The sequence below is a fragment of the Aotus nancymaae genome, unplaced genomic scaffold (genome assembly GCF_030222135.1).
Source record: "Aotus nancymaae isolate 86718 unplaced genomic scaffold, 86718_ANA_hifiasm-v0.15.2.pri h1tg000011l, whole genome shotgun sequence".
In the NCBI taxonomy this organism is placed as follows: Eukaryota; Metazoa; Chordata; class Mammalia; order Primates; family Aotidae; genus Aotus; species Aotus nancymaae.
Genome location: NW_026988422.1, coordinates 30,547,189 through 30,568,936, shown reverse-complemented (window position 1 = coordinate 30,568,936; position 21,748 = coordinate 30,547,189). Strand labels below are relative to the sequence as shown.

Here is a 21,748-nt window from a genome sequence, read left to right as displayed (position 1 = left end):
AAAAAACTGATTATATAAGAACATGCTCACAATATAGCATCAAATGAAAAAGCAGGATAGAAAACTATAATGCAAATTAATTTTTTTTTTTTTTTTTGAGACACGGTCTTGCTCTGTTGCCCAGGCTGGAGTGCAGTGGCACAATGATGGCTCACTGCAGCCTTGACCTCCCAAACTCAAGTAATTCTCCTGTCTCAGCCTCCCAAGTAGCTGAGACTATGGGTGTGCACCACGGCATCCAAATGCCAATTAATTTTAAAATTATTTATGGGCCTGTAAAATACATTAAAATGCTAACTGATTATCTCTGGGTGGTGAAATTATGATTAACTTTAATTTTCTTCCTTATACATTACAGAAAAATTTGAAAGAATTCTAAAATGCAGCCTGGGCAACATGGTGAAACCCATCTCTACAAAAAAAATACAAAATTAGCCAGGTCTGGTACAGCATGCCTGTAGTTCCAGCTACTAGGGGGCTGAAGTGGGAGGATCACTTGAGCCTGGGAGGTTGGGGCTGCAGTAAACTGTATTTGCACCACTGCACTCCTGCCTGGGTGACAAAGTGAGACGCTGTCTTAAAAAAAAAAAAAAAAAAAAAGGAAAGGAAAAAATAAATAAAATAGATGGAATATTTATACTCAGAATAAGGGTTTTTTTAACTTAAAAAAATTAAACTTTTTATTTTTCTAATTTTTAGAGATGGGGTCTTGCTCTGTTACCCAGGTTGGAGTAGAGTGTTGATTAAAGCTCACTGCAGCCTCCAATTCCTCTAGCCAAGTAATCCTCTAGCCTCAGCCTCCTGAGTAGCTGGCACTGTACATATCACCATGCTCAGTTAACTTAAAAAAATGAAACTTTTCATTTTGAGATAATTATAGATTCACATTCAGTGAATCTTACAACCAAGTACAGTTGTAAGAAATAATAGAGATCCTGTGTATCTTTTGCCCAGTTTCCTCCATCGGTAACATGCTGTAAAATTATATTATCACAACTAGGATATTGATGTTTAAATCAATTTTATTTTTTACTTATTTTTCTTTCTTAATTTTTTTTGTAGTGACAGGGTCTTGCCTTGTTGCCCAGGCTGGTCTCGAACTACTGGGCTCAAGCAATCCTCCCACCTTAACCTCCCAAAGTGCTGGGATTACAGGCATGAACCACCATGCCCAGCCCCAAAAGTTATTTTTAAAAAGAAAAATTTTAAGAGAATAATTTGAATGTTCCAGCATAAAGAAAAAATATTAAAGGAGATGGGATATCTCAATTACTCTGATTTTATTTTTATACATTATATCAATGTATTGAAACATCACAAGTACCTTGAAAATATATACATCTATTATATACATATGAATATGAAACTTGAACATAAAAATCAGCCCTTCTTCCCTTTTACTCTCCTAAGAGAAAAGGCAATATTAGAACCTGTTAACAGTCATTTACATGTCAGTGCAAATTGGACCACTTTTTTCTTTTTCCTAGGGAAAGGCTCACCTAAGAGATGAGAGGAAGGGTATAGCTTATAAAAACAAAAAGGCACAGATTCAGCACACTGGGAGTTCAGAGGAGAATTGTTACTTACTTTGTAATTTGTGTATGGAGTAGACTGAAGCTAACAGCAGCAGCTCATCAGAAGTGTGGAGTTGACCGTATCCCCAAGTACCCATAAGCAGTAACCCTCACGAACTCCCTAGGCCAATGTCACTAGTTTCATGCAGCCATACGCATCCCCGTCCCCTTTCCCATGCTATTGCCCCTCTACAGGGCAGTTTCATGCACCAGTGCTCTGTGGGGCTCATCGTGCACATAGCCAGGGTCCTGCATTCACGTCCCTCCTTGACATGCAGACAGGACCAAGTGTAATCGTCCAGATCCAACAGCATTTGCAAGTGTCAAGTTCACAAGAGACAGTCCTTGCCCAGCTAGCTGACAACAGAGGAGACGATGACATTAAGCATAACACACATCCACACACTCTGACTCCTCAGGAAGGATCATCCACACAAAAGGAGTGACAGAAGAGATGAAGAAGGGAAGGAGAAGGAAGGAAGAAGGAACTGGAAAGATGAGCAGAGGAGGCCTGGGTGGGTGAGGTCTCGCTTCTGAATTGGAGGTGGAGCACACCATGCGCCACCGTCTCCTGCATGCACACACATCTAGACCACATGCATGCAGACCGCTGCTTGGCCTGCCTGAGGGACAAACCCCACTCTAAAGTGACTGTAGCCAGTCACTCTCCTCCAATAGATCTCAGGGAGCCTCATGGGTCACTGTTCTTCCACTGCTTGGCCTCGGCGGGGGCCTCCATGTGGCCACTGCTCCTGTGTAACATGCACACGAGGTTGCTGTGGGTGAGTGTCATAGGGTCCCAGGGTGCAGGGGACACCCACACCACCTCTTTCCAGCCCTCGGCCCTAGAAACATCGCACTCCTTTGTTATTTCACAGGAACTCCTCCCTGATGTGATGGCTTTGGAAGCAGCTGAACTTAGGGATTCATCTTTGGAGCAGGACTGTGCCCTGAGAGCAGGGGGTGCTTTCTAAGAACCTGGGAGAACCCCTGGAACCACACAAATGGAAGTCACTCAACATCTGTTAGTCTCAACAGCCCATTCTGAAGACAGCAAAAGAAAGGGCCAGGTCCTTGCATGTGAGGAGGCAGGAGCTGGGACTCGTGGACTGGCTCGTACTGACTTCTGAGAGAGTTCCAAAGTGGTGGTCAAGGCTAAAAGTCTCTTTCGTTGGACAAATGTTTTCTTTCCACTTTTCCCCACCCTCTCACTTCACATTCTCCACCTGAGTCTCATAGGTGGCCTCGAAAAGGCCTCTACAGCTGCCTCTCTGTTGAGCAGGAAGGAGCTCTGTATTCTCAGGGCAATCAGGGTGATCCCATCCCACCTGCAGCTAGTTCCAGAACATTCATGGGAGGCCAGACCCAGAGGCCCCAGGCACAAGTCTCCTTCTTGGTCCCTTTCCAAATGGGGTTCCTTGCCAGCCAGCAGCAGCCTGTTTCCAGGCAAGTAGAAATGGGGGCTTTAGGATTGCAGCCAATATACTGTCTTGCTGCCAACCACAGCCCCTGACTGGGGGCTGCATCAGGCAGGCTGGCGGCCTCCTCCATCTTCTGCTCCTTTTGAAATGAGACAGGCCATTACATGTAAAGCACCTAGGACCCATATACCACACACATTGCAGGTGACCACGTGAGCAGCACACACTCCTCAGCATCCACACTGACACACACACCCTCACATGAACAATCACCCCTCTGCAAGCCCACCCTCCAGATGCCCACATAGACCCCTGCTGACAGAGACAAGCCCACCATACACAAACAGAGCGAAGTGCACAGCAGAGCGGCCCCTGGCCGGGGAAGGGCCCAGGCAGCACTCACCGAGAGGAGGTGAAGAGAGACCCATTAACTCCTCCAAATGTGGACAGGGCAACAGAAATGGGCATGATCCAGGCCATGACTCCTAGAAGCTTCTCTCCAAAAGTCTGGGAGAGAAAACCAGGAGATAAGCAAAGAAGGAGAGGTTACCACTCCCTGACCCCTTAGCTCCCACTTCATTCTGGGAAATCATTTTTCCCATCTCCACCCTTGCCAATTCTCTCTGGCCAATTTCCTTGAGAGCCCCCATCCTGTGACAGCTACACAGGAAGGGTTAATGCATGTTTTAGTTTAATTAACTGAAGGAGGTAGTGTACAGTGGTAATAATAATAATGAACTAACACTTACTATTCTTGTTTTATGGATGAGGAACTGAGTCACATAGGGATTAAGTAGCTTGCCTAAGATCACCCAGCAAGCGGAGGGCCAGCATTGGAAGCCAGGTGGTGTGATCCAGGCCTCACATATATTATTTGATTTCTCCAGCACAGGGAAGGGCACAGGCTTGTCGGGCAGATCCAGGCTCAAATCCTTGCCCTCCAGCTAGGAGCTGTGAGGAGCAAAATTTTGAGCAAAATTTATGATTTTTGAGCCTCCATTTCCTAACTGCAAAATAGGGATTAATCTAGAATCACAGGGTGAGAATTTCTCGGTTCATCAAAACAGATAAGCTGGGCGTAAAACAATCAGAATGAGCCCCTCCTTCGTCTGAGAAAGAAAAGGCTGTGAAGCTATAGACAAATCTTCATGTATTCAAGGACTATGCAATGCAGGGGACCCGCCTTTTCTATATTCCCTGAGCCAGGTTTACAGCACATCACTGAGGAGGGATTGTTCAGAATAGAAGGCTGTTGGTCATAAGAACAGGCTGCCCCAGGAGATGGGAGAACCTCTTTCTTTATAGTCTTTTGAGATAAGGCCAGTGAAGAGACTGGCAGGGTGGGTGGTGGCCCAGCCTGATGCCCCGAGAGGGAGCAAGGTGCCTCCCAGGTCCTTCTCAGATGGCGAGGATCCCAACCCCTTGCACCAGCACTGTCTCCTTCCACAAAGAGCACACCCGACTTCTGCTTCTGGAGATGAAGGCAGAAAGAAATGGCATGTCTTGTGCAAGATTATGTCTTTCGGAGGAGGGGCCTGTCTGCTTCATACCACTCTCACATTTAGAGCTTAAAGTGCTCTAGATTAGGAGCTGGGAAACTTTTTCTGTACAGAGCCAGAAAATGTCTTAGCTTCTCAGGCCATGTGGTCTCTGTGGCAATGACTTGGTTCTGCCACTGTAGCTGTTCTAGGTACAACCCAGCCACCAGTTTGCTCCTGGGCAAAAGATACCCCAGTCAATGACATATGTGGTTTCTGCCCTGAAGACTTGGGGGTGATTTCCACTTCCACAGGGCCATGGATCAGGGACAAGTGAGTGGGGCTGCAGCAGGTAAGTCTATGTCCACATTTCTGGTATGAGAGACTGAGACTTCCATTTCTTACCACAGCGACGGCGTTGGATGCCAGCAGCTCCTGGGGGGACATTGCGGTGACATAAGCAACATTGGCAAAGACATACACAAATGTGACCAGTGGGATGGAGATGAAGATGGCTCTGGGAAGGTTCCTGTAGAGGGAGAGGAGGTGAGGGGAAGGGCTGGCACCTGGGACGCCCACCTTGCCATGGAGTCTGGGGAGTATCTTCTTTCTCCATGCGCTTAGCCTTGCAGCCTTCTGTGAGGCTTCTTTTCCTGGGAGGTGGGTTTTGTCTCACTATGGGCAGGATAATTTAAAGGAAATGAGGCTGAGCGTGGTGGTTCACACCTGTTATCTCAGCCCTTTGTGAGGCTGAAGGAGGATCGTTTGAGCACAGTTCAAGGCCAGGCCTGGCAACATAGTGAGACCGAATCTTTACAAATTAAAAAATTAAGTGGGCACGGTGGCCTGTCCCTGTAGTCCCAGCTATTCAGGAGGCTGAGGTGGGAGGATTGCTTGAGCCCAGGAGATTAAGGCTGCAGTGAGCTGTGATTGCACCACTAGACTCCAGCCTGGGTGACAGAGTGAGACCCTGTCTCGAAAAACAAAACAAAAAAAGAAAAAATAAGTTTAAAAAAATAAAGGTTGGCCGGGCGCGGTGGCTCATGCCTGTAATCCCAGCACTTTGGGAGGCCGAGGCGGGTGGATCACGAGGTCAAGAGATTTCGAGACCATTCTGGTCAACATGGTGAAACCCCGTCTCTACTAAAAATACAAAAAATTAGCTGGGCATGGTGGCGTGTGCCTGTAATCCCAGCTACTCAGGAGGCTGAGGCAGGAGAATTGCCTGAACCTAGGAGGCAGAGGTTGCGGTGAGCTGAGATCGCGCCATTGCACTCCAGCCTGGGTAACAAGAGCAAAACTCTGTCTCAAAAATAAATAAATAAATAAATATATAAAAAATAAAAAAATGAAGGCAATAAAACAACTCAGGCTGCAAATATGCTGCACACCTGTTGATTTTGACCTGAATCTCCACAACGCACCTCTCCCACCTGCCTCAAGACACCAAGACTAGCCTGTCCTGAAACAAGCAAGATTCCCAGAAGCCTCTCAGGGCACAGTTCATTCTCTAAGGGAGTGGTGTTACTGCAGGACAGTTTTTAGCTTCTAGTCTGCTCTGGGAAAGTCACTGGATCCTTTTATCCTCCTGGTGGGGTGAACAGCAAATGGTTTGCGTTCCTGGGAAATGAACTACGACTTCAGGATAGATCAGATCACAGACGGAACTGGAGTTGAGGAAGGCGAGGTGGGCAGTGGGCACCTGCTCCCTCTTTCCAGCAGCAGGTGCTGTGGCCCTGCAAGGGAGAGGGAATAGCCAGGCTCTTTCAACTCACTTGTAGGGATCAACAAGTTCCTCAGTAACATAATTCAGAAAGTTCCAGCCTCCGTAGGCAAAGGAGCCCTGAAGGAAAGCCAGTGCGATGAGGCCGATGTCGGGTTCCTGGAAATTCTCAAATGCATTCTTTGGCTCCAGCCAGAAGTATTCTCCTGTGGACACAAGCAGCAGGAGGCTGGTCAGTGAGACGAGACGTGGGCCCAGCAGCCCCTGGCCTGCACTGGCCCATCTCTCACCCCTCCCTGTGGCAATACCACCAACTCTGTCTTGTCTCCAGTGAACCCAACATATTGGAGAAATGGGGATAAAGGGAGAAGGGAAATTCAGGTCCAGGACTTCCGAGACCCTGGACACTATGAGTCCAAATGAGGGTTTAGGTTCAAAGCACAGTTCTCAATGCTCCTGTTGTAAAAGGCAAGGTTATTTAAAAGGAACAGTTAGGGTAAAATGGGCTTTGGAAATACAGGATTGGCATCATTGATAATCTCCTGACCACTTTCTCTGATACCTAAGTTTCTACATTTTAATGAAGAAAGCATCCAGGGCTGGGCACAGTGGCTCACACCTATAATCCAAATAATCTGGGAAGCCAAGGCAGAAGGAATGCTTGAAGCCAGAAGTTCGATACCAGCCTGGGCAACATAGCAAGACCCCTATCTCCACCCAAAATTAAAAAAGGTAGCCAGTCATGGTGGTACATGCCTGTAGTCTCACCTATTTGAGTGGGAGGATCACTTAAGCCCAGCAGTTTGAGGCTGCAGTGAGCTATGATTGTGCCACTGCACTCCAGTGTGGATGACAGAGCAAGACCCTGTCTCCAAAAAAAAAAAGAAAACGAAAATGAAAACAAAAACAAAAAACAAGCAAGCATCCGGAACAAGAAACACTGAAACGTAAGTTTCCATAATTCTATGTTAATTCCAGCTTGTTTTGTTGCTTGCTTTGTTGATATTCTTCTATCTCTTTCTGAGGTATGTGTTTGGTCACTCTTTTCCTTTTTTGAGACAGAGGTTTGCTCTGTCACCCAGCCTGGAGTGTAGTGGCGCAATCTTGGCTCACTGCAACCTCCGTCTCCCAGGTTCAAGCCATTCTCCTGCTTCGGCCTCCCGAGTAGCTGGGATTGCAGGTATGCACCACCATGCCCAGCTAATTTTTCTTGTATTTTTAGTAGAGATGGGGTTTCACCATGTTGGCCAGGTTGGTCTCAAACTCCTGACCTCAAGTGATCCGCCTGCCTCGGCCTCCCAAAGTGCTAGGATGACAGGCGTGAGCCACTGCACCCAGCCATCTCTCTTTTCAAGATTCCCCAAGGATGGGAATTCTTTAGCAAAGAGCTGTTTAAACTTCCTTCCCAGCTCCTAGCACAGTGTGCTATAGACTGTGGACCTTCGTAATCGTCCGCTGACTGGCTAAAGTTTCAATGAGATAGAGAGTAACTGATCATATGTTACTTATTCATCTGCAGTTTAGCATTGGGACAGGAAATAAAGAGATTAGGGTGACCAGGAAAAAGAACTGAGGCCATCTTAGGAGGGACTCACTATTTTTGACAAGATAGCACAGTGATTTCCTTAAGTCTAAATGCCTGAAAGTAATATAAAACCCATTAAAGAACTTAATTTAACTTTTTAAAATAATCAAGCACATTATATAGCAGAAACTTAATTATGTTTCTCGGAGTAGAAGTCTGGGCTGCTCACACTGCCTTCAGGGCTTGTATGAAGTTTCCCTGTTTGTCACCTAACTTTCTCCATGAGGCAGTGACACTGGGCAGAGCCCCATGGTGCCATGGTCCCATGGAAACCAAATACAGCCTCGGTCTTGGAAAGAGCCAAATCCAGTGGGGAATGTTGGCAGGGGCCCCAGGAATGCAGAGCTCTCTCTCATAGAGATTATAAGTAATTTTGAAACATAGAATTACCTTCCTCTGTCCTCCACTTTAAGATATGAACAAGATTCAATAGAAGATGCAGGGAGCTTCTCTGGAGTTGGGGCAAAAAGGCAGTAGGAATATAGAAATCTGGGGTCTTTTTTTTGTTTTTGTTTTTGAGACAAGCTCTGGCTCAGTGGCCCAGGCTAGAGTGCAGTGGCACAATCATAGCTCACTACAGCCTCAAACTCCTGGTCTCAAGTGATCCTCCCACCTTAGCCTCCAGGGTAAGTGGGACAACAGGCATGCACCACTAGGCCCAGCTAATTTTAAAAACTTTTTGTAGAGACGGGATCTCACTATGCTGCTTAGGATAGTCTTGAACTCCTCGACTCAAGTGATTCTCCTGCTTCATCCTTTCTAAGTCCTGGGATTACAGGCGGGAGCCATCGCACTCGGCTGAGATGTGGGGTCTTTACCTAGCTGTGCTAGAGCCATGAGGTGAGCATGGGAGACTTGACTTTTGCAGTCTAGGGAGAACATTCCCTACTCCCAACCACCTTGGGGAAAATGGTTTCTTCTTCCCTTTTGTCAAGCAAGGGAAGAAGAGAAGTCACTCAAGGCTAGAATTGGGGAAATCTCAGGGTGTGCACACTTCTAAAGCTGGACTGAGAGGATGTGTACATTCAAGGGGAGGAAAGCTGGGCAGTACCTGTTGTTCCTGTGATACTCACCTTTGCATATCTGTACAATCCCCATGATGATTATCAGGGCCAAGGCCAGGAGCTTCCCAGCTGTGAAGATGTCTTGAACCCGGGTGGCCCACCGCACACTGGAACAGTTGACCCATGTGAGGAGCACTGAAATGAAAGACCCCCAAACAGACCTTCAGGGGCCATATCAGGCTACGTGATATCCACTGCACACAAGCAGAAGTGCTCCCTTGTCCTGATGATAAGATTGTAGTAGGTGAGCCAGATATCCTGAAAGCTCAGCCCTAGGGACCAGAGACTTTGGCAAGGTTAACGGGTTACAAATAGGGATTACGTGTCCCAATTAGAGCTTGGGCAGAGCCTGCCCTGCTGAGGGCTGGAAGCCAGAAGTAGGCATGGAAGTGTAGGCACTGGCTTTTTGGGGAAAATCACATCTGATCAGGGCACGAGTATGGGCTTTGTCTTCAAGTTATTATTTGTGCAAGGGAGGCTGTGAACAGCTGGTGGGATTCAGGATGCACCTTCTTGAGCCTGATTTTGGGGTAATAGAGGCTTAGGGGAATCTTTTGTTACTTAGGTTTATTGAGATATAATCTACATCTTGCTAAAACTCACCTTTTTAAGTGTACAGTTTGATGAGATTTGACAAATGCATTTAATGGCTTAATCACTACCACACTTAATATGTAGAACATTCCCAACACTCTGAAAAGTCTCCTTATGCATCATTCTCCTTTGTAGTCAGTTAGCCAAATCTTCTCCAATCTCTACAACCATTACTTTGACTTCTGTTCTTATAGCTTTGCCTTTTTCAAAATGTCACATAAATGGAATCATATAGTACGTGGTCTTCTGTGGTTTGGCTTCTTTCACTTAACATAATGCTTTTGAAATCTACACATGTTGTTGCCTATATTACAATTTGTTCCTTTTTTATAGCCATATAGCATTCTATGATATAAAAGCATCTGTTTGTTTTTCCATAGACATTTGAGTTGCTCACAGTGTGGGACCATTATGAATAAAGCTGCGATAAATACTTGCGTAGAAGTCTTTTTTCTTTTTGTGGATTGTAGAGGTAGAGATCTTTGAGTGGAGCTTTCACTGGTCTTGAGTAAAACCCCAGGAATGAGATTGTAGGACATACAGTGAACATGTTTAACTTTATAAGAGACTGCCGAACTTTCTTCCACAGTGGCTGTCTCATTTTGCACTCCCACTCTCGCGTCAGAGTTCTTGTTGCTCTGCATCTTTCCCAGAATTTGGTATTGTCAGTTTAAAAAAAAAACAATTTTTTTTTTTTTTTTTTGCTATTCTAATAGGCATGCAGTTGTATTTCATTATGGTTTTGATTTGCATTTCCCTAATGGCTAATGATGTTGAGCAACTTTTCATGGCTTATCTGCCATCCATTTACAAATCTTTGGTGGCACAGAGAACTGTAATTCTCTACAAAAAATATTAAAACTTAGCTGGGTGTGGTGGCTCTGGCTTCACTTGAATGGCTGATCAAGATTTATCAATACCTTATTTTTTTTTTTTGAGACGGAGTCTCACCCTGTCACCCAGGCTGGAGTGCAGTGGAGTGATCTTAGCTCATTGTAACCTCCACCTTCCCAGTTCAAGCAGTTCTCCTGCCTCAACCCCCCAAGTAGCTGGGACTACAGGCACACCCAGATAGTTTTTTTTTTCTTTTTTTGTATTTTAGTAGAGATGAGGTTTCACCGTGGTAGCCAGGATGGTCTCGATCTGCCTGTCTTGGCCTCCAAAAGTGCTGGGATTATAAGGCTTGAGCCACCACGCCCAGCCATCAATACCTTATTCTTAGATGGTGCTTCTACTTTGCAAGTATTTCCCAACCTTACTTGATGCCGAGAACATTTTGTTAGGGTAGGATGGTCCTGACATCACCTGTCTGTAACCTTCCTCTGTGCACCATCTCCACCTGGCAAACCCCTTCTCCTCTTTCAAGATCCAGCTCAAATGTCACCTGTTGTGAGTCTTCATAATTTAGCATGTTATTTATTCCAACAACAACATGCCTGCAACGGAAGATATATCAGCCATGTTTTGTAGATGAGGAACAAAGTTTGTTCCTTCTCTCCAGAACAATCCAAGACCACTTTGTTTATATCTAATGTTGGCAAGTCTTTTTTTTTTTTTTTTTGAGATGGAGATTTGCTCTTGTCGCCCAAGCTGGAGTGCAGTGATACGATCTCTGCTCACTGCAACCTCCCCCTCTGGGTTGAAGTGATTCTCTTGCCTCAACCTCCTCCTGAGTAGCTGGGATTACAGGTGCCCACTACCATGCCTGGCTAATTTTTTTTTTGTATTTTTAGTGGAGACAGGGTTTCACCATGTTGGCCAGGCTGGTTTTGAACTCCTGGCCTCAAGTGATCCACCCACCTCGGCCTTCCAAAGTGCTGGGATTACAGGTGTGAGCCACTGTGCACCTGGCCGGCATGTGTTTCTTTGTATTAAAATGATCTGCTTCTGGCAAGGCACAGTGGCTCATGCTTGTAATCCCAGCACGTAGGCCGAGGCGGGTGGATCATGAGGTCAGGAGGTCAAGACCAGCCTGGTCAACACCATGAAACTCATCTCTACTAAAAAAAATTAGCTGGGCATGGTAGCTAGCGCCTGTAATCCCAGCTACTTGAAAGGCTGAGGCAGAAGAATCACTTGAACCCAGGAGGTGGAGGTTGCAGTGAGCCAAGATTGGGCCACTGCATTCCAGCCTGTGCAATAGAGCGAGACTCCATCTCAAAAAAAACCAAAAAAGCGATCTATGATCTGCTTCTTTTTTGTCCTCTCTTCTGGTAGACCAGTGCGGGAGGGACTGTGACTTTTTCATGTTTTTTTTTTTTTTTTTTTTAAACACCAAGGGCAAGTAAATTTTTTCATGTTTTAAATCTCAGGACATATCATTGGTGCCTACAAATAGTAGGTGTTCAGCAATTATTTAATAAAGGAATTTTAAAATACCACAATTCATTAGCCTTCCAATATCATCTCAGTCTACACAATGCACACCAACCTCTCATACTCCCCAGAAACCTCGTAAAAAGGAGACACAATCCCTTGTTGGCTTCACATTGCCAAAGGGCAACAGGAAGCTTGACTTCAAGAGTAGAAGCTCCTGACTCCTCAAGGAAGAGCTGTTTTCCAAGATGGTGTCATATAAGGAGAAGCAAAACATGTTGTCAGAGGAAGGGTTTTAAGTGCCTGAGTAGGGAGAACACTTTGTAAATACTCGAATGTTCCAGATGGACTGACATCCTGATAAATACACATTTGGTTTGTCTTACTCAATTCAATAAGGATTTCAGGATCATGTGCCTGGTGACAATCCAACCTAAACCACTCTAAACAACCAGGTCTGTGATCTCAGCTTCTCCCCAGGGCCCTGAGGCATGCAGGGAACAAGGCTGGGCCCCTGCACCTAGGAATTCAGGCAGACACATCAGTGATGACCAAAGGATAAAGGAGATTGATAAAAGGAAGGAAGCAAGATTAGGAAACAAAACCCATGAGCCTCAGGGATAGTTAAGGATTATACAACAAGGGACTGGATCTTGATCTCAGGGAAGAAAATCCTTCTCCAAGGGGAGGAGAAGTCAGGGCTTGAGGAAAATAAGGGCAGAGCGGGACAACTCAAAGAAGTTCCTCCTCCTCCCTGTGTTCTGAGACAGAAAACATGAAATCATCTCCTTACAAGATGGACCTTACTGAGTCAGGCAGAAAGTCACCTTCAAACTATCAGCTCTGTGGTCTTCCTGGGGTGACAGAGAGAGGGATGCTTTGTCAAATAACCTATCTGTGGCTATCTTCAGTCTTGCCTAACCTTATCTCCACTACTTCCCAAGAACCGAGCCCTTGACTAATATTACCTTTCACCTTCACAGTAACAAAAACAAAACAAAAAGAAATTCTGAGAATGAGGTGGGTGCGGATAGACAGACTACTTATGACACCTAATCTCCTTGGAGCAACGGCTGCAGGCCCCAGATCTGGCCCTTCACCCTGCAGTTGGGTGATCACACCATGTGACTGAGGGGAAAGAGGGTATCAGTCTCCTGGTACCACAAGACAGCTTCCTGCACAGCAGACTGAAACCTGAGCCTCCATCCAGAGAGGAAAGGTCAGTGGATGCTCGCCAAGCTCCTGCCCTGCTCAGGAGCCCTGCTGCTGGCTAGCTGCAGCCTGGCATCCCTCTGTTGCTGACAATGATATTCTCCCTCTCTTCTTGGCTAGACCCTGAATTATGTATGCCTGAGATACAGCAACCTCATGGAAGCCACATGTAGATGAGGAACATTGACCTCAGCAGCTTGAAATGTGAGGGCCGTTTCATCCATCCATCATCCATGCATCCATGCATTCATTCATCCATCCATCCACCCATCTACCCATTCATCCATCTAGCCATCCATCATCCATGCATCCATCTATTCATCCATCCAACCATCCATCCATCATAGATCCATCCACCTATCCACCCATCTAGCCATCCGTCATCCATGCATCCATCCATCCATCATAGATCCATCCACCCATCTATCTATCCATCATCCATCCATTATCCATCCATCCATCTATCATCCACCCATCCGTCATTCATGCAGGGCCTACATGTGCAGGCATTCTAGTTGGTGGGGAGGTTATTGATAAGACACAAGTCCCTGCCTTCAGGAAGTTGACAGTGTAACAGGGACTACGGGTGAACTAAGAGATGCCCACAAAATAATGAGGTGGTGGCAAAGCTATCCACAGAAGCTAATGGGTATCTATAAGGAGCCTCTAACTCAGCTCAGGGGAATCAGAAATGCCTCCTGTAAGAGAAAGAGACCTTGGCAACATGGTCTGGTCTAGCTGGACAAATATAATCCTGGTCTAGCTGGACAAAATAAAAAGTCCTAAGACCCTGGTTCTTGTCCATTGTAACCTAGTTGTGGGAATGGTTGCTGCTTCTTTAGAGGCCCTCATGGAATTCCAGGTTTATATGAACTTTTTGGGCATTTCCTTCCCTCTTTCTTTCTTGCTTCCTGGGTTAAAAAAATAAGATGAAAGACTATTAAGAAGACAAGAGTTCAAGAAGATGCTGAAGTCAGGAGTTTGTTACTTAATCCACCCAGTTTGAAGAACTCAACATCAAGGCGACAGAAGAGATACAAAGAATGAGTCAGGCAGGAGGAGGAAAACTCAGATTCCAGCAATCTGGAGCCCTCCCCAGGGTCCAGGGCCTCCCAGCTGCCAAGCAGGAGAGATGGGCTCAATGCTTTCTGCAGGACAGGCAGAGGGATTCAGAGTCCTTGCTGCAGACCTGGAACTGGCTTGCCTACTGTGGAGAGCCGGGTTCCCTGCAGAGAAGGTGCTCTCAGCCCCATCCCAGCCCTGACCTCTGACTTTGATCTCCAAGAATTACAGAAGTCTCTCTTTCACTTCCTCCCCTTGCCAATGACAGCAGATCTCTTTAGGAAGTGGGCAGTTGAAGGCAGAATAATGGTCATCCAAGGTATCAACATTCTAATCCCTGAGATTTGTGACTATGTTATTTTAAATGACAAAAGGAACTTTGCAAATATGATTAAGTTAAGGATTTTTTTTTTTTTGGAGAAGGAGTTTTGCTTTCGTTGCCCAGGCTGGAGTGCAATGGCACGGTCTTGGCTCACTGCAACCTTTGTCTCCTGTGTTCAAAGGATTCTCCTGCCTCAGCTTCCTAAGTAGCTGGGATTACAAGTGCCCACCACCGTGCCCGGCTAATTTTTGTATTTTTAGTAGAGATGGGGTTTCACCATGTTGGACAGGCTGGTCTTGAACTCCTGATCTGAGGTGATCCACCTGCCTCAGGCTCCCAAAGGGCTGAGATTACAGGCCTGAGCCACCATATCTGGCCAAGTTAAGGATCTTGAGATGGGGAGATTATCCTGAATTATCCAGAAGGCCCAATGTTGTCACAGGAGTCCTTACAAGAGGAAGGCAAGAGGGTCAGAGTTACAAAAGGACACGTGATCATGGAAACATCAGACAGAGAGAAAGAGAGGCTTGAAGATGCTATGCTGCTGGCTTTGAAGATGAAACATGGGGTCATGAGCTAAAGAATGCAGGAGGTCCCTAGAAGCTAGACAAGGCAAGGAATTCTCCCCAGAGCCTCCAGAAGAAATTCGGGTTTGCCAACACCAGAGTTTAGGACTTCTGACTTCCAGGACTAAGATAGTACATTTGTATAGTTTTAAACCACTAAGTTTGCAGTTATTTGTAACAGCAGCAATAGAAAATGGATACCAGACAGATATTATGCAAAAAGACCAGACAGCAGGGACATACCTTTAAAGAGAAAAGCTTTTAAACAGAAACCAGGCAACACACACCAGGAGCCCAGAGGAGTGTCGGTCCATAGGTCTTGTGGGACACCAGATACTGCAAGGAGGGAAGTGGTGGCGCTCTCTAGAAGTGGGCAGTGAAGCTGAGGTCACCAATGTGCTCACCTGGTTGGCAAAGTTCCACACCACAAAGCAGCTTCCCACATCTTCCATCTTCCCAACTGTAGCTGGGATGTCACAGCTAGAGTGTTCCTATTTCCTCTTCCTCCATTTGGTAATTCAATACAGTAGCAAACAGCCTTGCCCTGTAACTCTAACAATGTTTTCCCTCTTTCCTTTTAGAGAAATCCAGGGCAAATGACACAATATCCCTCCTTCATCTAATCCAGGTTCTCCTCCAGTCTCCTCTATATTCCTCACAACTTCAGGCCCACATACACAACCCAGATACACACACAAACACAAGCCCAAGAATCACAAACTTCTTGCAAGGCGAGTTGAGTGCCAGGATGTTCACAGACATGAATCCTTTGTTTTCTGTCCCCACCATTTTGTTGGTCTCCTTATTTTACTGACCAGAAGCCACAATCAAAGGCCATACAAGAAATCGAGATAGAAATCCCAGAGATTATTATCCCAAGAGTCCCAAGTCTGAGTACACTCTTCACGTCGGAGGGCACAGGGTGTCCACACTGTGTACTGCCCTGTGGTAGACAATGTCAAAGCACACCTTGGCAGAGTGCGCTCTGCACCCTTCCAGGCTGAGTCAACCCAGCCTGACTCAGTAGGTGGTGAGGCACATGTGGTTAATGGATTACATATTTCAGAAGGGATCAACAGGAGCAACATTTTTGGGGAACTTTTAGCCCTAAATCAGTATACTACATATCAATATACTCATGTGCTACATAATGACATTTTGGGCAACAAGAGATTACTTATATCTTGGTGGTCCCATAAGATTATAAGACCATATTTTTATGTATCTTTTCCCTGTTTAGATATGTTTTTGTGTGTGGGGTTTTTTTCTTTTAAAGACAGAGTCTTGCTCTGTCACCCAGGCTGGAGTACAGTGGCATGATCTTGGTTCACTGCAACCTCTGCCTCCCAGGTTCAAGTAATTCTGCCTCAGACTCCCAAGTAGCTGGGATTACAGGTGTGCACCACCATGCCTGGCTGATTTTTATATTTTTTTAAGTAGAGATGGGGTTTTACCATGTTGGCCAGGCTGGTCTCGAACTCCTGACCTTAAGTGATCCGCCCACCTCAGTTTCCCAAAGTGCTGGGATTACAGGCGTGAGCCACTGCACTTGGCCTACATATGTTTAATGCACAAATACAACTGCCTACAGTGCTCAGTACAGTAACATGCTGCACAGGTTTATAGACTAGGAGCAACAGGCTACACCATGTAGCCTAGGTGTATAGTAGGTGATGCCATCTAGTTTCATGTCAGTACACTCTATGATGTTTGCATAATGACATCAATAAGCAATGAATGACAGTATTATAAACTATAGGTAAAGAGACAATTTAATTTCTTTAGTGCATTATGAAATAGAACACCAATGAATCATTAGCATAAACAAATACATCTTCATTTAGAAAGTTTTAAGGATGGATTGGGGAGATGTGGAGCTGGTGTTAAGTCCCTGCAACTGTCCCAGAGCTGAGGCTGTGACCTTATCACTCTTCCCCTCAGCTCTACCTAGTAGCACCCAGTAAGTGAAAGATGATGTGGGTTTCTGGCATCTTTTTGGGTGTGGAACAAGTGAGCAGAGCTCAGAGGAGCTTGTGTAAGGTGTGAAGTGGTAAGAATGGGAGGAGGATCACCAGCAGCAAGAAGGGAAGGAGCCAGAGATGACTCTCTCAGAGGACCTGGCAGGTCTGAATCCAAGAATCATAGAACTTTCGAACCTGAAGAACTCAGTGGCCATGATCCCCTTCCCAGCTTAGTAATATAATCTCAGTTAACTTCTTTGAGCCTCCCTTTTCTCTGTGTAAAACCTATGGTCCACAGGCCGGGCGCAGTGGCTCATGCCTGTAATCCCAGCGCTTTGGGAGGCCGAGGTGGGTGGATTACCTGAGGTCAGGAGTTTGAGACCAGCCTGACCAATATGGAGAAACCCCATCTCTACTAAAAATACAAAATGAGCCAGTCATGGTGGTACATGATTGTAATCCCAGCTACTCGGGAGGCTGAGGCAGAAGAATCGCTTGCACCCAGAAGGTGGAGGTTGTGGTGAGCCAAGATCGCGCCATTGCACTCCAGCCTGGGCAACAAGAGCAAAACCCCATCTCAAAAAAAAAGACAAAAACCAAAAAACCACAGATACTGTCAGACTGTCCGCAGTCAGCTCAAGCAATCCTCCCACCTCAGCCTCCTGAGTAGCTGGGACTACAGGGGTGTGCCACCAGGCCCAGCTAATTTTTGTACTTTTTGTAGAGACAGGGTTTTGCCACGTTGCCCAGGCTGGTCTGGAACTATTGGGCTCAAGTGAGTCACCTGCCTTGGCCTCCCAAAGTGCTGGGATTACAGGCGTGCACCACCATGCCTGGCAGTGACTCTCAAGTGCTCCCTTGCTTTGGATATAGGGATCTGGCTTCTCACCGAGCTGGGCCATTGTGCCTTCCTCAGGGAGCCAATGAACATTCTCACATGGATCCCTGAACCAATGTCATTTCTTCTAAGCCAGCTGCCACTTGATGAAGCACACTATTCTGGTTTGACAGCGTAAAGGCTGGGATAAGGCCATCTGGATATGGGCTGGATTGGTTGTAATAAGGACAGTGCTGAGAAGATTGAACCAGTTGGGACTCTCCTTGTAGCCAACTCAAATATTTACCTTAGAGGTAAATATTTGAAGCCTGCGCCCTACCACCCAAAGCTTATTTCCAGCCTCATAGGTGATCAGAGACAGGAACAACCTTAGAGACCCAGAACCTCATTTTATTTTTCTTTTAGAGATGGGATCTCATTCTGTCACCCAGGTTGAAGTGCAGTGGCGTGATCATAGCTTACTGCAGCTTCCAAGTCCTGGGCTCAAGTGATCTGCTGGCCTTGGCTTCCCAAAGTGCTAGGATTATAGGTGTGAGCCAACGTGCCTGGCCCAGAACCTCATTTTATATGTGAGTGAATTTAGACCTCAGCTAATTTGCAGCAAAGACCAGACTGGGACAGCCCAATTCCCAGTTGCTTGCTCTGTCTCTGCTCTGCCTTCCTTCATCGTACACACATCACTCTGCTTTCCCTTGGCCACTCCCACGTCATCTCTCCCCTGCTTGGGTCAGTGGTACCCATGGTCACTACTCCCAGTGCCACTTGGGACTCTGAGTGTGTCACCAAGACACCAGTGAGCCCCAGCTTGGACTGCTTTCTGGGTAGCAGGAAGGAAGATGCCAATATGGCAAAAGGGAAGACTTAGACAGTATTTGCCTCAGAAACCAAGAAAATGGCATCCATCGCTCTCAGGGCTCTAGAAAGTCATTTCCCACAGAGATCTCTGCCTTGGGTCCTCTCCCACCAGCCCCCTTATCAATGTCACTGTCATAACATGTTCCCTCCAAACTCTTGGAACTCCATTTGGATTTCTCGGTCTCGCTGGCTTGCACCTTTCTCAGGAGTGGGCTGGATTGGCTTGGAAAGGCTTGTTTTCCTTTAACATTTCCAGAACCAGGCCTGTCTTCCTTGTCTGTTCAGATAAGTGAAAACGAGCAGTAGAAAGGGGAAAAAATGTCTAGACTTGCCAACGTCCATAAAGACAGATGGTGAAGAAGAGAAGGAAAGAGCACAAGAAACCACCGGGCGGGAGGGAGCAAGGGGAGGACAATGCAGATGAGTGGGAGAGAAAAAGGGCTTGAGAGAAGCAGAACAGAGAGAGGCCAGGCCTGAAAAAAACAAGATGGAATGTACTAAGCAGACGGCTGCTGAAAAAGGAAGCAGTGACGCCACTTTGTAGAAGTCAGAACGCCCTGTTCCTCTCCAGACCTGCAAAACAGGCACCTTTCCGGACGGAGCTTCCCAGTCCTCCGAAACAGCCATAAATTTCACCTGGGTCATGGCCTGCCAGGAGGGTTGGCGTCTCAGCCTCACCTTTTGCTGGGGCGTGCGCTTCTGTGCCTTCTGCCAGGCTCTGGCCAGTTCCCACAAAATCCCTGTCCTCCAGCTGTAGCAAAAGGGGTGAGACACGTCCCTCCCCGCAGCCCTCAGGGTCTGGGCGACGGGGCTGGAGGCTGGAGCTGCGGGGGAGCCGGGCCTGCGGGGGCGGGGGTGTGGCTACGCTCGGCTCTGTGATTGGCTGCACTGGGCTCCTTGGCCGCCTCCCCGCTCGTGGAAGGAACTGGGCACGTGTTTCTAATTGTGGAAAGCAGCTTCGGCTTGGCCTGTCCAACCTCAGCCGTTTCCAGTTCTAGGAGGTAAGCAGTGCCAGCTGCCAAAAGGCACTGATAGGCAAAGAAAACACGGAGGCCTGTTTGAACTCTAACGCACACAACCCAAGGCTCTGATAAGGTTCCAGTTCCAACCACACAGGCCACACGGAACAGTCTTTCCTCGTCAAACACCCATAGAGGCCTGGAGGTTGTGGGGGAGTGGGGAGACACGGAGTCAGCTTCACAGAACCCTCGTAGAATCCTTCTCTACTCCCAGCTAGCCCCCACCTCAGAGCCAAGACATTTTTCATGGCGGGTGAGGAGCCACATTATAAAGTCTTTGGCACCTTTATTATTGTATATGTAATATAACTTGTCTGGTGAACTTATACATATAACTTGACTGGTGAAACACAAAACATAAAAAAAAACCCACACACAAAAAACCACATAACAGCAACCAACCAAAAAAAAAAAAAAAAAAAAAAAAAAAAATCAAAGCAGCCCTTCCTCACAAACTGTGCTTTGATCCCAGGGTCTATAAAGTACACAGTGGGGAGTGTGGTTCTGAAACAGATCTTGCCTATCGCACTATAGTAACGTTTCCCCTTCTCCAGCCCTTTTCATCTCCAAGCACTTACAACGTTTTAGAAATCTCGGAACCCCCTCCAAAGGAGAGGAGGTGCTCTGGGCCTTCCGGAAGGGCCTCTCTCTTCCAAGGACACACCAGCAGAGGAGGAGGGTGCAGAGAAGCTGGGAGGGCTGCGAGTGCTCCCAGAGGCACACAGTTCTAACCAAATGCTTCCTGCTAAGCTCCTGCCCATGCTACCCCATCCCCTCCCCTCCTCCCTTCCTGGCTCTCTCATCCCCTTCCTTCTTATCCTGTTAGCTCCTGTGCCAGCTGCGGGACCTGGAGTTTCTGCTGAATCACCATCCAGTACTTAGTTCAGCCAAGAAGCACTAATAACCAGCTCAGCATTTTCCAAGAGCTGAGTAGTTCTCTCTTCAGCATGTGCTAAACATGGCTCCTGAGCTGGCCGGGGTTGGGGAGTGAAAAACTGAAGACACCAGGAAATCCAGGGGTGGCCCGCCATGCCACCGTGGGGAACCCTATTAATCCTACTCATTACTTTTTCAACATGGGCCTGAAAAATTGCTATCTCACACCTCAATTCTCAGGGCTGATGCCCCCTAGACATGGAGCAAGGGGGATGAGAATGTGTTCTGTTGAGTCTGCACTGAGCCCAGGAGGGCTAGCCTGGCCCTCCAACATATTTCAGTATTGGAAGAAAGGGTAGGGATCCTGTGAGGTTTAGTTGGTTCTTGGACCAGAAGGCTTGTGGGCTCTGTTGGTGTTCGCTAAATTCTATAAACCTGGACTGAGGCTGCAAAATTCCCCCAAAACAGTTCAGTTATAACCCAATTTCAAAGGTAGCTACTCAAACTTGCGAAACTCTTTTTTTCTTTTATTTAATATGGAATGTTTCACAAATTTGCATGTCACCCATATACAGGAGCCATGCTAATCTTCTCTCTATTGCTCCAATTTTAGTATATTTGCTGCTAAAGTGAGCACAACTTTAACAGAGATGCCCTTTCTTCTTTCCCCCAAAGCTCCAAGTACCACTGGGCCTCACTCCCGTAGGCCTTCTGATTTTATGTTCTTAGGTATGTGATATAAATTTGGTGTGTCACATTAACCCTTAAAACATTACCAGACACAATTAATGGGTGACTTTATAAACCATGGGCCCTGGCTCCTCTGAGAAAAACAAAGTGATCCTTGACAGTCAGCAACAAAAGGCCAGAGGAGAATTTAAGTTTCTAGGCTGGTACAAGAAAGTAGGCAAATCACTACCATACCTGATGGAAGCTGAACTCTAAAAGCGTTTCCTGTTTCAGGAAACCTCAATCCCATTCACTATTCTCCCAATCAGAGGTAGACATATTCCCAGAAACAAGCCCCTCATTCCCCAATTTCTAGGGCATGGGCTGTGTAGGCACACACACTCCCCGAACAGCAGAACTTCAGTCTGAGAAGAGACACTATGGGAAGTCAGGAAAGAGGAGGTGATCTGGGCCAGCAGTTGAAGCACATTGAAACTAAGAAGAAGACTGACTTCTCAGGTAGCTTACTTACTCTGCCATTATAGACATGGAGTCCGAAAGCACAGGGGATGCTTCCTCAAGTCCCAGCAACAGATCTTAAGTGTTGGAGAAT

At 46.6% G+C, this 21,748-nt stretch overlaps 1 protein-coding gene and 1 non-coding gene across 4 annotated transcripts in view; both read right to left on the bottom strand.

The window, feature by feature from the left end:
• Nucleotides 1–21,748, bottom strand: part of SLC7A8 (solute carrier family 7 member 8) — a 58,894-nt gene that overhangs the window by 8,161 nt on the left and 28,985 nt on the right. For 2 of the 3 annotated variants that reach the window (XM_012466912.2, XM_012466904.3), the window contains 4 exons: nt 8,855–8,980; nt 6,249–6,402; nt 4,879–5,002; nt 3,399–3,502 (listed from right to left, as the gene is read on the bottom strand). In XM_012466912.2, the coding sequence (XP_012322335.1) occupies nt 3,399–3,502; nt 4,879–5,002; nt 6,249–6,402; nt 8,855–8,980 (508 nt within the window). Of the gene's footprint in view, nt 1–3,398; nt 3,503–4,878; nt 5,003–6,248; nt 6,403–8,854; nt 8,981–19,249; nt 19,385–21,748 lie in introns of those variants that run through there. The other variant, XM_012466921.2, reaches the window with a different exon arrangement.
• LOC135274366 (U6 spliceosomal RNA) lies at nt 20,997–21,103 on the bottom strand. Its single transcript, XR_010342209.1, has one exon. It is a non-coding gene; the product is annotated as a U6 spliceosomal RNA (small nuclear RNA).